The sequence below is a fragment of the Astyanax mexicanus genome, chromosome 1 (assembly GCF_023375975.1).
Source record: "Astyanax mexicanus isolate ESR-SI-001 chromosome 1, AstMex3_surface, whole genome shotgun sequence".
Lineage (NCBI taxonomy): Eukaryota > Metazoa > Chordata > Actinopteri > Characiformes > Acestrorhamphidae > Astyanax > Astyanax mexicanus.
The window spans coordinates 63,061,660-63,076,791 of NC_064408.1; the positions used below are offsets into that span (position 1 = coordinate 63,061,660).

Consider the following 15,132-nt stretch of genomic DNA (forward strand, 5'->3'; position numbering starts at 1 on the left):
AATAGAATAGGAAACTGGCCACAGCTTCAATAGAAGAGAGAATCCTTCATAAGCAGAACTGCTTCTCTTTTTGTCACATAAAAACACTGCAGAAGTCCTGCCAAATAACACGTGTATTTTAGATGCTAACTTTCGGAAATTTACCAAATGTTTGTCACCAGTAACAAAAATGAAACCTATAAAAGCAGAACTAAAAAGAGAACTTTACCAGAAATTACAAATTTGTCTATTGTCAACTGAAATTCCTCTTTCCCTGTCTTGAATCAAATTTGTGCTAACTACTTACATTTGATCATTTACTGGAAAATGAAAAAAAAAAAAAACCTTCCTGTTATCCAGTGAAAGTTAATGTAAAAAGAAGTCATTCTGAATCATTTTTATTGGTCCATTCATCAATACATTTTGAGAATATGTAAACATAGTAAACAACTCTCAGATTCACATTACGCCAAAAAGTCAAAAAATGGAGAGGAGTTGAGATAAAAATGAGATGAGGTTTTTTGGTCCGGCAGCATATATAGGTATTCCACATACTACTATATAATTCTGATAATATAAATAAATAATGGGAAGTTGTGCCAGACTCTCATGGAGTGGCTCAGAATGGCAGCATATTTAAATAAATAAATAAATAAATAGAGAGAAACAGTGGATAAGACTTACCATGCATGAGGAACGTGCTCAGTAGTTGGTCTGTAGCTACAGGCTTTATCTCTGTCCGCAGGTTCACAAATCGCCCGACCACCAGAGGTGCTCTCCTAAACCCCAGGATCCTGCAGAAGGCAAACATGATAAACTATCCTCACAGACAAAAAAACTGTTCTCATAACTAGATCTCAATGCAAATAAAACTGTAAAAAAAAAAAATACAACAATTCATCAGTGTAGTTCAGTAACAGTTTACTATTAACGTCTACTATCTGTATGCATACAAGGGTGTGTCTAGGTGTGTAGGTGCATAAAACCGGTTCGAAATGCTCTGTCAATATTATTATCTTATTATCCATGCCTGTGGTTTCTGGTTCTCTGTATTCTTTCCTACTTACCTGTCCAGGTGAAAAGCAGCTATTTCTGCATTATGTCGATCATATCCTGCATATGGCTCCCCCTCTACTATGTAATCTCTGTTGTACCTGTGAAAAGAAAAAACAAATGGTTGCTTAATGAACCCAGCTTTATTTCATCACAGCTAAAGCCACAATACTAATCAAATGACAAGAGAGCTGCTGTCCAGAACAGTTTCATATTTGTTTTTACATTTTTAAAATGAGAAAATATGCTAAACTGAACAGTAGCATATTATGCAGAGTCTTTCCAGACTTAGAATATAGAAAGAGAAAAATCCTACTCTGAAAAAAGCGGCAAATGTCTATCTACTAGGAGTTTTGTTTTTTTTTACTGTGAGAGGTATTTAAAACACATATTTTCCAGGAATCTACAGGCAAGGTCTGTACAAGATTTAAATGTTACAGAACTAACTCAATCAAATTAGATAAACTGGTAAGAGGGGGTCAGTTTGTGTGTTTATGAGACAACCCTATTTTATTTCTTCTGATCTCAGTCTAGCACAGGACAATATGGTGTTTTCTTGGCACAGCTGCGTTTTCACATTGTCAGACATTAATAAGTTTGTTAAAGGTGATGATCTGATGTACGGGTGGGCGTTATGGCCCTAAAATAATATCACAATATTTCATATTATTTTTTGCAATAACAATACTCTTGGCGATATGACAAAACACTGAATTAAAAAAATGGTTTTAAGAATACACTACTGCAACAAATGGAAATTAAATTCCTTTATTGCATATGATATGATATGGCACACCCCTAACTGAAATATTAAAAATTAGAAGAATTTTATCAGATTTGCACCAGAAGTCACTGATCCAGAAAGTCATGATACTAATAATGCACTGCATTCATCTCCATATATCCAGGATTAAAGTAAAATTAATCATACTGGACATATTAGTGTAGTACCCTGATGTGATAATTAGGGGTAAATTATTTTTACATTAAATTCCATTAAAAAAAAAGTTTTAAAAGGTTTTCATTTTCTTTTCTAAAGTTGATCTTTTGGAAATACATGTTTTTCATTGGACAACAATGAAATGATCATTCAAAACCACTTTGCCAATCATATTAGGACACCAACTACTTGCAATAAACTTTACACACACAACCACAAACACAAAATCACAAACATACCCACAAACACAAAAAAAATCTTGAAAGAATTTCTGACATTGTAGTTTTGATTTCTAGATTTCACTTTGTCAGGAATTTCTCAGTAATTTTTTGTGTCTGTGTGTCTTTTTACAACAAACATGAAAACTGTATCATGTGACTCCACCAAAGTTTAGTGTGAGGAACATGCTGTTACAATAATTCCTGCACAGTGTGCCTCTACCTCTTTCGATTCTTGTTTGGATTGTGACAATGTCAAACATGTATGGAAGTAAAACAGTGTCACCAGATTTTGAATTTTAAAAGCACTTTTAATTTATTAGAATTGCTTTTTGTCTCTTTACTAACTAATTTAACAGAGATAATTTAAGATATGACCAGTATTTATTTTATGATATTGAGTTTATATTTAATATATATTTTATAAATTTGTTAACAATTCAACTCAGGCTTTAACTGAGGATATCAACAGTAAATAATAGTCCTAAAATGCTTGTGTAATTAAGATACAGCATGATTAGTCCTGTTTACTAGTGCATCTCAAAAGTGAAAAATATATATTTGTGTTTAATATCGTTCAGTAAACGGTCACCTTATGTTTAAAGCGACACATTTAACTTTTTTTTATTTTAAGTTTAAACTACATATTCTAGTAAACTGGGTTAAGGTTAGGACAGTAATTCTGGTTCAATGAACTTTTAGCCAGGTAAAAATGATTTGGAATATGTCACTTTACATGTAGTGTAATGTATAATTTCTGTTAAATTATGATATTCTCATGATCTTCAGATTTTCTGAGATGCATTAGTAATTGGTTTGTGCCAAAACCAATGCAATAATAATTGCAAAAATGTTTTATATAAATATAAATGAAGTAAATACTGAATCCAAACAACACCAAGTTTAACACAGTCATATTTCTTGCCTTCATTTTCTTAAACAGGATATTTTCTCCCAGAAAAAGAAAGGATAATAAAAGGTAGGTAATGTTCTTAAAATGTTTAATTATATTCATGTGTCAAATGCAGTAATTTTTCAAGTTTCTTTTGTATTCCACAGGTTTCCTTTCTCCAAACTTTTAAAGAACAAATAAAGAAATCCAATTTCATGCAGTCTGTGCTGTGTTTATTTGATTTATTTACATGTGCCATGTTCTGTTTTTCTTTAGTTGTTTACATGTGTTCTGTATTTTTTTTTGTATGTTTTAGGCAGCCTCCCTATATTCTGGCACATCATATCATGTTCAACTTGTTTGTATAAATAATAAAAGCTGTTGCAAATAATGTGGTTCCTATTCATAATCCAAATAATTCTGCATAAAATCTTCAAGTGGTGACTTCAGAATATGGACAGATCTTTGTATTCTTTGACTTCGTTCTTTTCGTGGTGAACTCTCCATAGCTGCAAGCTGAAACTTCATCTTCTTTTCAACCTTAAATAAAAACATCAGATTCACTTTTAGCGACAGCATTTACAAAATGTGATAATTATTATTAACATAAAACATTTAATAAATATTACTAATAATACTCTCTCATGGGTTGCAATATTTGATTCTCATTTATTAACATGACCTAAATATAAATAAAAATGTATAAAAGACATCACTAATAAATATTGCACTGATTACAAATTAGATAATCCCCACACATACATCTAGACCTAGTTACCAGCCTGAGAGGTATATAGTAACTGTAATAAATCTCCTTTATTTAATAAGAGGACCGGCCTGAGAGGGGTACAGTAAGTGTAATATAGCTCAATATATTTATTTAGACAGTGGCCAGTACACTAAGCAACATACTTTGCAGCAAAGTGTAAATAAGGTATTGCTAAACAAACAGCTAACTAGGTAGTATCTTGTCTATAATCACACAGTCCCACAGCTAACTAGCAAGATAGGTAGCTATAATTTAGCAAACTAAGTTACTATCTCAGATTCTACAGTAGTAATTATCTTCCTCACAGTCTGGCTGTATTTATAAATAATTGATCTAGTGTTCGTGTTTGAAGCTCTTTCTGAAATGAACAGAGGAGCTTTATTTATTTAGTTAGTTAGTTTAACAAGGTATATCTGGATATCTATCTTAATTTAATATGTTTACAAACCACAGAGCAAACCGTGGTTAAAGTGAGGATTTCTACACCGTTTAAGTGATATTACATGGCCACAGTGGTGAGGTAAATGCCCTGTTTTCAGCTGTTTTACACTCACCTTCTCGAGAGCAGCAGCGGAGGGGGCTGCGAGCTGCGTTGAGCGGCTCTGATGTACTGAGGCGCTACCTGTCACGTGATCTTCGGAGCGTGATGTGATTGGCTGGTTGTTGGCTCGATTGAAGACTGAATCGATTGCTCATCCTGTGTGTCCCGGATGTTTACAGCGAATTTTGAGCGTTGTATTTTAGCAGTCGAATTTGACAGGTCGAATTTGAGCAACCTGAATTTATTTTAATTGAATTTTTAAAACTTGAATTTTTGCTTTTGAATTTTTTTTACATTCAAATAAAATAAGTGAAAATGATATACTGAAAAATTAAAGTGTTTAATTCAGAGGCAAAAAAAATCACATGCAATAATTGCATGTAAAATGCAATGTAAAATAATTCAGTGCTAAATATTCAAGTGCTTTTAAAATTCAAAATCTGGTGACACTGTTTTACTTCCATAAACATGTAATGATGTAATTATATGGGAAATCACTGTATTGTAGCAAACAGCAGTTCTAACTACAACAGCAGACTTTATACATCATTTTACAGTATAGCATTACAAACCTTTCGCATCTTTTGCTGAAGGTGGGAACAACCAAAATAAGAGTTGGTGAGAATTGTTCTTTCTAATTCAGATGTTGCCTAACTCTGCTTGTCCAAATTGGCTGAAAACAACTTAAATCTGGTTATTATATTGGTGTACAAAAAATGGAATTTAAGTTAGACTAATTCTTTTAGACTTGAAAATACATCCAGCTGATTACGGTTCTTCCACAATGTATTTGAAAACAGCAAGCATAGGCTGATTTGACTACTTTTGGGTCGCTGAATATGCATATCCAATTAACAAAATACATAATTATTTGTTAATAAATCATAACATGTATGCTTGTGATGTATAATGTTCTCTTGTCCTGTACAGAGTACATCTTTTACATTTCTTACTAGTGTCACGACCACACTCATCCATCCTCTTACCTCTTGGGCTTGAACACCACCTTCTGCCCTCCATCCAGCACCAGCAGGGCTTTAAGCTGGGTGCCCTTGTAGCCGACGTCAGCCCTCTCCACGCGGGCACTGGCCAGGGCATTGAGCACCGCAGCTAGCTCTGGCGTATCATCTGGATAGACCTCACGTGGCCCTACCCACTGGGCGGCAACCTCCCATGGAGACTGCAGGGTGTGCGTGAGGCGTGCACCTTTGGCCAACAGCAAGCTGGCCTCCATCTTGCGGAAGGCACGGAGGTCACGGCGGCTGGCAGCTGAGCCCTCGCCTCCATCTAGCAGGAACACCTTGGCCAGGCCCAGCAGCAGCAGAACTCCGCAGAGCACCACCACGCGCTGCTTCAGCTTCATGGTGGTGGAGGGGAAGGGTCACACGAGGTCACGCCCAGGGCATCGCACCTCCGACAGCCTGCTCACCAGCACTGCATGAGCAGGAGACAGACCGATCACAGGAAACGGAAAACTACGAAGTGAGAAAACAGAACGGAGAGAGAGAAAGAAAGGAGGAGTAAGTAACAGGTAGAAAAAAATACATTTTAAACTCAAGACTATCTGTTTATTATTTATGTTTAAAACAATAGGAGCTGAAGAAAAATAGGTCAATGTAAAATATTACTATTTCAACCCCTTTTGAAACATTTCAATTATTTTTGTTTGACAGAAAGTACAGAAAATTTACAGTAATTCTGGTTATTGTCCATTTCTACTTGGCTGAATCTAAGCAGATAAAATAATCTTACTTGAGACTTCAGAAGTCAAAAAATACAATAAATAAGGCACTTCCACTTCCACTGCTAGCCATACATGTCCATGGCAACACCTCCACCATGCTTAACAGGTGAGATGGTGTGTTGTGGCTTATAAACAGTTCTTTTTCCGCTTCACACTATTCTTTTCCCTTCATTCTGGCCAAGTTGATCTTTGTACAAATGTTGATCTGGCCAAATGTGGTGAAGAGGGTTTTTCTTTACCAGGAAAACCACAACAGTTTTCCATTGTTTTGCATGCATTTGATGTCTGAGTTCATCAGTGAGTTCTTTCATTTTAACTGTGCACCAAATAACTGATCTGAATTTTATTGCATGTTGTTCCCCAGTTTGGCTTTATCAAATTCCAAGGTTGGTAATTATATGTTGGCACATTTAAACCAGCAGGAACCATTACACTCCCTCGAACTTCAGCTGCCGATGGTGAAGTGGCATGATCTGTGATTCCAACCAGTGATCTTCACATCATAGTGCCAGCGTCTTAGTCTGCTGGACTACTCTGAGCCTTCTGAGAACTCTCTGATGATGACTGGACAATAATGTCCGGTAATGGCACCTCGAGGACACCAGATGATGCTTTGAAGAAGGGTGCATGGTAGTTTAGACAAAGAATGCAAAAAAAATAAAAACCTGAAGACGTAAGAGAAACAAATTGCTCTCACTCAAACACAGATCTGTACAAAAATACAGACTGGATTTAACTACATAAGATATGCCACACTGGGTTTCTATAGATGTGTGATCTACATGATGAATTAAGTATACACACATTAAAGCATGCACTATTTTCCACTGCAGAATTATGAAAAGAACAAGCAAATACTTCTCCTACTGTCTTTGGTTGCTTCTACTGTTATGCCTGGGGAAGAGAACCTGACTGTGATTGATGTCTTTGTCTTGCACACCGTTCCTCCAGTCAAACCAGAGCCACAGAAATTAATTCTTTTCATCCACCCACTGGAACGTCAAAATGCTAAACTGACAGTGGGCTGGAATTTTCAAAGTTCATGAAAACAAAATGCAACAATGATACAAACACAATCAGTAACATAAAGGGGAGTAAAAGTAGCTTAAAATGTAATATGCAAAGATCTTTCATCTTTTTCATCATTTCACCTTTGAATTGACTATTTAGCAACATTAAATTGATCACATTTCCAGATACACAAACGAGTCAAATTAGGTAGAATACCAGTTAGTGTGAATCAAATATAAATATAAATTAAAAAAACAAAAACGGCAGTCTGACATTAAGCATTTAGATTTGTTACAGAATTCCAAGCTATAAAACATGAAGCCCCAAAGCAGTAGGGGTGGGAATCTTTTACTATCTCACGATTCGATTCGATTCCGATTTTGGGGGCCACGATTCGATTCAAAATCGATTTTTGATTCAAAACGATTTGATTTATAAAAATTTATTGAAAACTTATTGAAAAAAAAGCCTCCAAAATATACACTGGTCCTGGAGAAGGTAATGTGTTACAAAAACAATAAAATGTGCAGGAATGTGGGTCTTCAGTGACAGAGGAATCACTGGGATATCACAATGACGTTAATGAACAATAAATAAATAATAAATAACACTGCTTTATTATAAGGCTACTAGCGGTGGTGTGTAGGTGACGCTGCTGGGCTGATGTGATGATAGCAGTGGAGCGCTAAAGTTCAGGAGCAGCTGCTGATTAACTAGTTAATTTTAGGCCGTTGTATTTCTTCAGAAAGGGGGCAGGAGGTGGAGAAATTAATTCATATTGTCCATTCCTTAATTCCTCTGTGATGGGGAGCTGAAATTAGCTCTGATTAGCTTATTGTTATTTTTCCGTTCCGCCTTAAATGCTGCAGCCCGCTGCCACCTGTAGCGTTATTTAAGGTGGAACTGGAAAGTTAGCTAGTTAGCTAGCTAACAGAAACTGAAACTAACTACTAGCGATCTTTTTTATGCTTGTTATGAAGCATTCTGCCATAAAACATTAAAACTACACGTTAATCTAAGGTAATATAGTGCTTGTTCTGCCATCTTACCGGTGATTCTCAAACACCTACGCTCTGTGTGGGTCTGACGGTAAGTTCAAACTGCAGCGGCCACGGTCGCTTTGGGCAGTGGGAGGCGGAGCGAAAAACGCTTCGTGCCGCTGCAGTGTGAACTTACCGTGAGGGGTAGGGCCAAGGGAAGAAATGGGATTGGACCTTAGAATCGATTTTGGGACATTTTAAATCGATTCTGAATCGTAGTAAATGAGAATCAAGATTCTTATGTGAATCGATTTTTTGGCACACCTCTACAAAGCAGCCACAAGTCAAGATCTAAGCAAATTAAGCAGTCATGAAAAACACAAAATACTAACATGCTGACAAAAAGAAAACCCCAAACTCACAGCAAGTAACAAATATAGGAACTATACTTGCCAACAAGTACAAGTTTAAATGTTCACATCATTACTGCATTTGTGACCCAGTCCCAGCAAGATCTTTACATAATGACCTTTACAAAACTGTAGATTATAATGCAAGCAACGCCAATGCACAAAGATAAATAAGTGAAGGGATGTTCCCAACCTTTTAGAACTGACATCTGTGGCCCTCTAAAAGGATTAATCAACCCAACTACATTAAATGCAAACAGGTTCAACAGTTCATTTATTTTACACCAATCTGAATCCTAACATAAACATAAAATAATACACTTAATTATACAGTGTACAATAGTGTATAATACACTTAGTAACAGTTAATTTACTACACTTTACAATCCACATAAATTCAGGTTTTGTCAGTAACGCAATTAATGCGTTTATGCAAACTCTAACTATATAGATAATGAAACAACTCCAGGTTTACATAAGTCAGACAATAATAAGAGTTCTACTGCAACTTGGGCTGTGAACTGGCAAAACCCTGGCTACATACTAGGATTTTTTGGAAAGGGGAACGCAATTTTAATTCTCTGTATGTCCTGTAAATATGAAGTATTGACAATAAAACTACTTGACTTGACTTGACTAATTGTATAAAAACACACCATCATCACACTTCAACAGTCCAGACCAAACAAGGTAGGTGTGTAAAAGCACCCTAAGAAAAGCAAAGACCTGATGTCACCTGGCTAAACAACATTATATAACAACAGATTTTCCTATTGTATCAGTACAACAATCAAGACTGATGTGCTATAAATACACGGACAGCCTGGCAGGTTTATAATTGTATCTACTTTCTGTCTAGGGTGTAAACTAGACAATCAGCATTCATATAACTTACATGTTCCACTGAACACACTCAGGAACCCTCCTTGACAGCTAATCACTACTCACAGAACCTCTTTTGCAGACCTACCTCATCATTAGTCAAGCTAGCACTCAGTCCAAACTCAAGCAGATGGTGCTCCCAGAAAAATGTTATTTCATACAGGTTCAAATGGCATTTATTACATCTCAACTTTAAATAGTAAACTAGTCAGGACAGAACACTTCATTCAAATTGTCCCTCCCTGTTGGGCAATATGATTATCAAATCATTCTGTTAATATTAGAGATGCACAATAAACCTGGAATCATATTTTGAATGAAACAGTTCAGACTGATGTTTCTATGTATGTCCTGTAAATATGCAGTATTGACAATAAAACTACTTCACTTGACTTGACTAAGGGTGAATCCCATTTCTCCCCTTGGCCCTACCCCTTACCCCTACCCCTCTGTTTTGCGCGTGCACGTCAAGGGGTAGGGGTGTCCCGATTCCTGTTAGGATGAAGTGGTAGGGGTAAGGGGTAGGGCTAGTTAGCCCTTCAAACGGAGATTTTCCAGACCCACACTTCGTACCAAGGGGTATGAGAATGACTGGCAAGATGGCGGAACAAGCGACCAAAGAAAGTATTTTCCATGTTAAAAATTACGATTAGCACTGTATTACCTTAGTTTATTGTGTAGTTTTGATGTTTTATGGCTGAATTCTTCGTAACAAGCATAAAAAGTTCGCTAGTAGTTCGTTTCGGTAGCTAGCTAGCTAGCTAACTTTCCCGTTCCACCTTAAATGGTGCAACAGAAGGTAGGCGCTACCGCATTTAAGGCGGAACGGAAAAAATTAATCAAATAAAAAATAATCAGAGCTAATTTCAGCTCCCCATCACAGAGGAATTAAGGAATGGACAATATTAATTAATTTCTGCACCTCTTGCCCCCTTTCTGTACACATACAATGCCCTAAAGTTAACTAGTTAACCAGCAGCTAGGCTACTGAACTTTAGCGCTCCACTGCTATCATCACATCAGCCCAGCAGGGTCACCTACACACCACCGCTAGTAGCCTGGTCATAAATCAGTGCTATTTATTTATGTATTTATTGTTCATTGACAAACGTCATTGTGATATACCAGTGATTCCTCTGTCACTGAGGACCCATATTCTTGCACATTATATTGTTTTTGTAACACATTACCTGCTCCAGGACCAGTGTTGGGAACCAGTGTGATATACAATTTCTAGTATATTATGGAGGCTATTTTCAATAAGATTCACCTTTCACCGGGTGCTTGAAGGGTTGTCCCAATTCCTAGGGGTAGGATTTTACCCCTTCCCCTTGTAACTCCGTTCCAAGGGGAAGGATTACACTCGAAAAGAAGGGGTAGGGGTAAGGGGTAGGGCCAAGGGGAGAAATGGGATTCACCCAATTTGTATAAAAACACACCATCATATGCATAAATCTGAGTAAAGGCAAGGTTTTACCTTTTATCCAATTACAACAGTCATTCAAAAACAAAGAACACTGCTAGTTTAAGCATAACATAAAATGAACCACTGTCTGACACCAAGCTTTACATTAAAGTAATAATTAAAAATCAATACTAATAGTGTATTGCAAAACATAATATAGCAATTCACTATTTGTAAGAAAATATACTATACCTTTTGGTAACCCAGCCAATAATATCACAGCAGAATCTGAGTTAAACTTCAGACTACTGGAAATTATGGATGTTTATTTATTTGGTTTCTAATAGTGCACATAGCTGTCTTTCTTACAGCGTATTCAATAATGCTGCAAAGACTGAGATAAACTTTTTTAAGCATCCCACAAAAGCATATACTTGTGATGAGAAGTCCAGTTACTGAGTTAAAATCCAGCTCTCTTTATTGGATTTCTAGGCCTTGATCCCATTTAAAAAACTGAACCACAATGTTTATTTAAATAATATATAATATGACTGCAGAAATTTGATCACGATAAGATGACGGAGTTCATGTAAACACACATGTAAAACACATGTAAAAGCATTTCAACTATTATAGGTGTAAAAGACTGATGGAGAGCATGCCAAGACACCTGAAATCTGTGATTACAAATCTGGGTTACTCCACCAATTATTGATTCTGAACTCTTCCTTAGAAAAAACATTAGAATTATTCTTGTTTCTAAATTAATATGAACAATTTTTCTTTGCATTACTTAAGGTTTGAAAGCACTGCAGCTTTTTCATTAATTTGATTTCTCATTTTCTGCAAATAAATGCTCTAAATTACAATATTTTTATTTGGAATTTGGAAGAAATGTCAGTGGTTTATAGAATAAACCAACGATGTTCATTTTACTCAAACATACACCTATAGATAGTAAATCAGTGAAACTGATCATTTTGAAGTGGTCTTTTATTTTATTTTTACAGAGCTGTAGCTGTTTGTAGGTGTACTCTCAAAGGCTATCTACTCTTTTTCCTCTCTGTACACATCATCCCCTAGCCCTTATTATAGGTCAGTTTCTGACCACAGGTCTGCTGCTGGTTGAATGTGTAGGCCTTTAAAGGAGGAGGCCTTTAAACTGACGTGGGGTGTGAAATAAAGTGTAAAACTAACGGGTCCACAATCAGTAATATATTTATCCAGTAACCAGTGATCTCACATTATTGTCGTCACAAAGTTGCCAGGAAGCGTGGGTTCACGTGGGTGTGCCTTCCACAGTGGTAAGTCAGTGAGTGTCCCCTCAGAGAGACAGAGAGAGGGAGATAAAGACAGAGAGATAGATAGAGGAAGTTACAAATTCACAAAGCAGCCCACAGCTTCACAACACCTAATACCCACTGTGTGCTCACCAGCGGCGGGGAAAACGACGGTGTCAAGTCTCAGCCACCAATAGGAGGAGTGTAGAGATCCCAGAGTCTACGTGGACTTTAACAGTTAGTCAGACACCCACTGCACAACATACAGTGTACAACAAGCATGTATTCTACGTGGCAGAGCCGTTAACCTATACACACACTGGCTTTACATGTGCCACCACCTTACAGCAGGCTGAGTAAACAGACACGCAGCCAGCAGCACTCAACCAGCTTCCTCACTCACTCACTCTCTCTCTCTCACTCTCACTCTATCTCTCTCTCTCTCTCTCTCTCTCTCTCTCTCTCTCTCTCTCTCTCTCTCTCTCTCTCTCTCTCTACACAACCGCTCATTCATAGACAGCCCTCCGCTGCAGACACACCACAGCCCCTCACACCAGCATCTGTAGCCTAGCTAAGCTATTTAGATAGATATATGAATTAAAAGCTCAGAGTCCAGACAGTAAAAAGACTCCCCACAGGGTTAGGTGGCCGATGTAAATTATTTTCTTCAGTTCACTATTAATGAAAGTGCACACACACAGATCCAGAGCCAGATATGTAACAGCTGACTGAATAGTCTAACCTAGCTAGCTTTAATACATGGAGTGAGGATCAGCTGCTGAGGTAGATGGATAGATATACAAGCTAACGTTACTTTATTGATCCCAGAGGGAAATTATGGTGATTCTTAGAAAAAAAAAACTTTAGAAAAAAAATACAGTCCAATGTAACACTACTTGCAGCAATATAATTAGCTAACGTTAGCTAACTAGCTAGCCAGCCTATATAGATATATATGTATAAGCTATATTATTATATGGGCAAGGTTAATACCACGCTGCTAATACAGAAGGGAGGTAGCTAGCTAGGTAGCAAGCTAACCTACTTAGCCTAACTTAGTAGCTAACTACTCCCTTGTGTAGATACACATTTAGTAATTAGTTAAAGTCAGAGTCAAATTAGCTAGCTAGCGTTAGCTAGTTCGTGTTAAAACTAGTTATTCTGAACCAAGCTAACCTAATACAAGCTAACCTGGTTAATTGGCAGGCCTAACCTAGCTGGCTAGTTAGCTAACCAACCCCTTCGGTAGATAACTAAGTTACACATTTAGCAATTAGTTAATGAGTCAAATATGCTATCTTCGTGTTAAAACTAGCTATTCTGAACCATGGTATAAATACAAGCTAACCTGCTTAACTAGCATAATCTAGCTAGTTATGCTAACCTAAATATCCCCGTGTGTAGACAACTAGGTTACACATTGAGTGATTAGTTAGCTAACGTTAATGAGTCAAATGAACTAGCTAGCGTTTGCTAATTCTTGTTAAAACTAGCTATCCTGAACCAAGGTAGGAATACAAGCTAACCTAGCTAACCAAGCTAGCTGAAATGACAACTCACAGGCAGCTAGCGGGGAGCTAAGCTAGCCAGCCAAGCTAAGTACATTTCCCAGTTAAGCACCGTGTGTAATAGTTAGCTAGGTAGGCTAACGTTCTCTAGGTAACTGGTTCAGCCCCCTGTTATAGTTTAGCACTGGATAGGGCGGAGAACTGTCACACCATACACAGACATTAGCAGCGACGGGCGGGTTGTGTTTATTAAAGCCCTGCCGGCTCGTTAGCTAGTTCAGCTAGCTAACAGGCTAGCTAATGTTTAGTCTCTGTCCAGGCAGCTGTGCGCGTAATGCAGTACTGAGTAAACCTGCAGCCTGCGAGCCCCCAGCACTACTCACCGCCTTCCTCACACTGCTCACACCAAACCACGCCGGCTGCACGACCTCCGGGCGCTGCTCGCTCCTGTATCTAGATGGTGATGAAGCCGAGCGGTCGTTTCTCATCCATAGCCGCTGTCCACTCCAGCTCCACACTCCCCCTCTCCCCCTCTCTCTCTCTCTGTGTATCGCTGTGTGTGAGCTCTTCCTGTGTGTACACACAATCCTCACTTCCTCGCCAATAAAAAGCAGGGAGCACTCCAGTCCAGGTCGCTTTCACGTCGCACAGCTGCACCGCTGACCGCCTGTTTTCTTTTACAGGAAAAATAAAAAATAACTCCAGCTCAATAAAACTCACTTTTCATTCTGCATCCCCAACCTTTCACATGCCAGATGTTCAACTCAGCCAGCACTGCACTCCTCTGTGTGTGTGTAATTATGTGTCTGTGCAGAATGCAATGGTAAGTAAGTAGGTAAGTTAACAAGTAGGTAAGTAAGTAAATAAATAAATAAATACATACGCATGTATTTAGAAATGAGAAAGGATGGTCCAATAACAAAATTCCACCACTGGACACCAGACTGTGGGGTTTGTCTTGAATTTTAATCACTGATCAGCAGAGGACGCTGTTCTACAACACTGCGGGGCTCAGTACAGATCCGACCATGCAACAGCCAGACAGACAGACAGACAGCTTTTGATGTGAACGCGTTTTTACACCAGCATCCGTCAGTGCTGTTACTCCAGAAACTGGGGCACAGAAAAAGCCTCAGATTTTAACCCCTTTAACAGGCAAGAATTGCTGCCTGATATTACACCCCTAAATCTTAAGGCCTTCTATTCAAGTATTAGATAAAAAGGGTTCATGTTTGATAAATATTATAAATATACATTTTAAATATAGTAAAACTATAACTGTCAAAATATAAATATAAAAAAATAATTAAATAAAATGAGTAAAAATCATACTGTGTGTGTGCTTTTCTAAACTTTTTATAGATTTTAAAATCAGCTCTTTTCATTTTTAAAAAAGTTCATGTTCTCCAAACCTTTTGTTTAGTTGACTGTTGACTAGTTTCAACTTTTTGTATCAATTTTGTCTTAATACCACCCTTTACTAATCTAAAATTATTGGAGTAGAGAGTGAGTAGACTGCT

General features: G+C 37.5%; 1 protein-coding gene and 1 long non-coding RNA gene across 3 annotated transcripts in view; both read right to left on the reverse strand.

Annotated features, from left to right (window-relative positions):
- Positions 1–14,193, reverse strand: part of fam20b (FAM20B glycosaminoglycan xylosylkinase) — a 28,399-nt gene extending 14,206 nt beyond the window's left edge. The window contains exons 1-4 of one of the 2 annotated variants that reach the window (XM_007259480.4): positions 13,996–14,193; positions 5,379–5,867; positions 1,047–1,133; positions 664–773 (exon numbers count right to left, since the gene is read on the reverse strand). In XM_007259480.4, the coding sequence (XP_007259542.2) occupies positions 664–773; positions 1,047–1,133; positions 5,379–5,755 (574 nt within the window). In that variant the 5' untranslated portion in view covers positions 5,756–5,867; positions 13,996–14,193. Of the gene's footprint in view, positions 1–663; positions 774–1,046; positions 1,134–5,378; positions 5,868–12,067; positions 12,476–13,995 lie in introns of those variants that run through there. The other variant, XM_022664809.2, reaches the window with a different exon arrangement.
- Positions 3,294–4,677, reverse strand: LOC125803006 (uncharacterized). The gene is made up of 2 exons (XR_007440062.1): positions 4,406–4,677; positions 3,294–3,622 (listed from the first exon to the last, which is right to left on the reverse strand). It is a non-coding gene; the product is annotated as an uncharacterized LOC125803006 (long non-coding RNA).
- Positions 14,194–15,132: the final 939 nt, after the last annotated feature.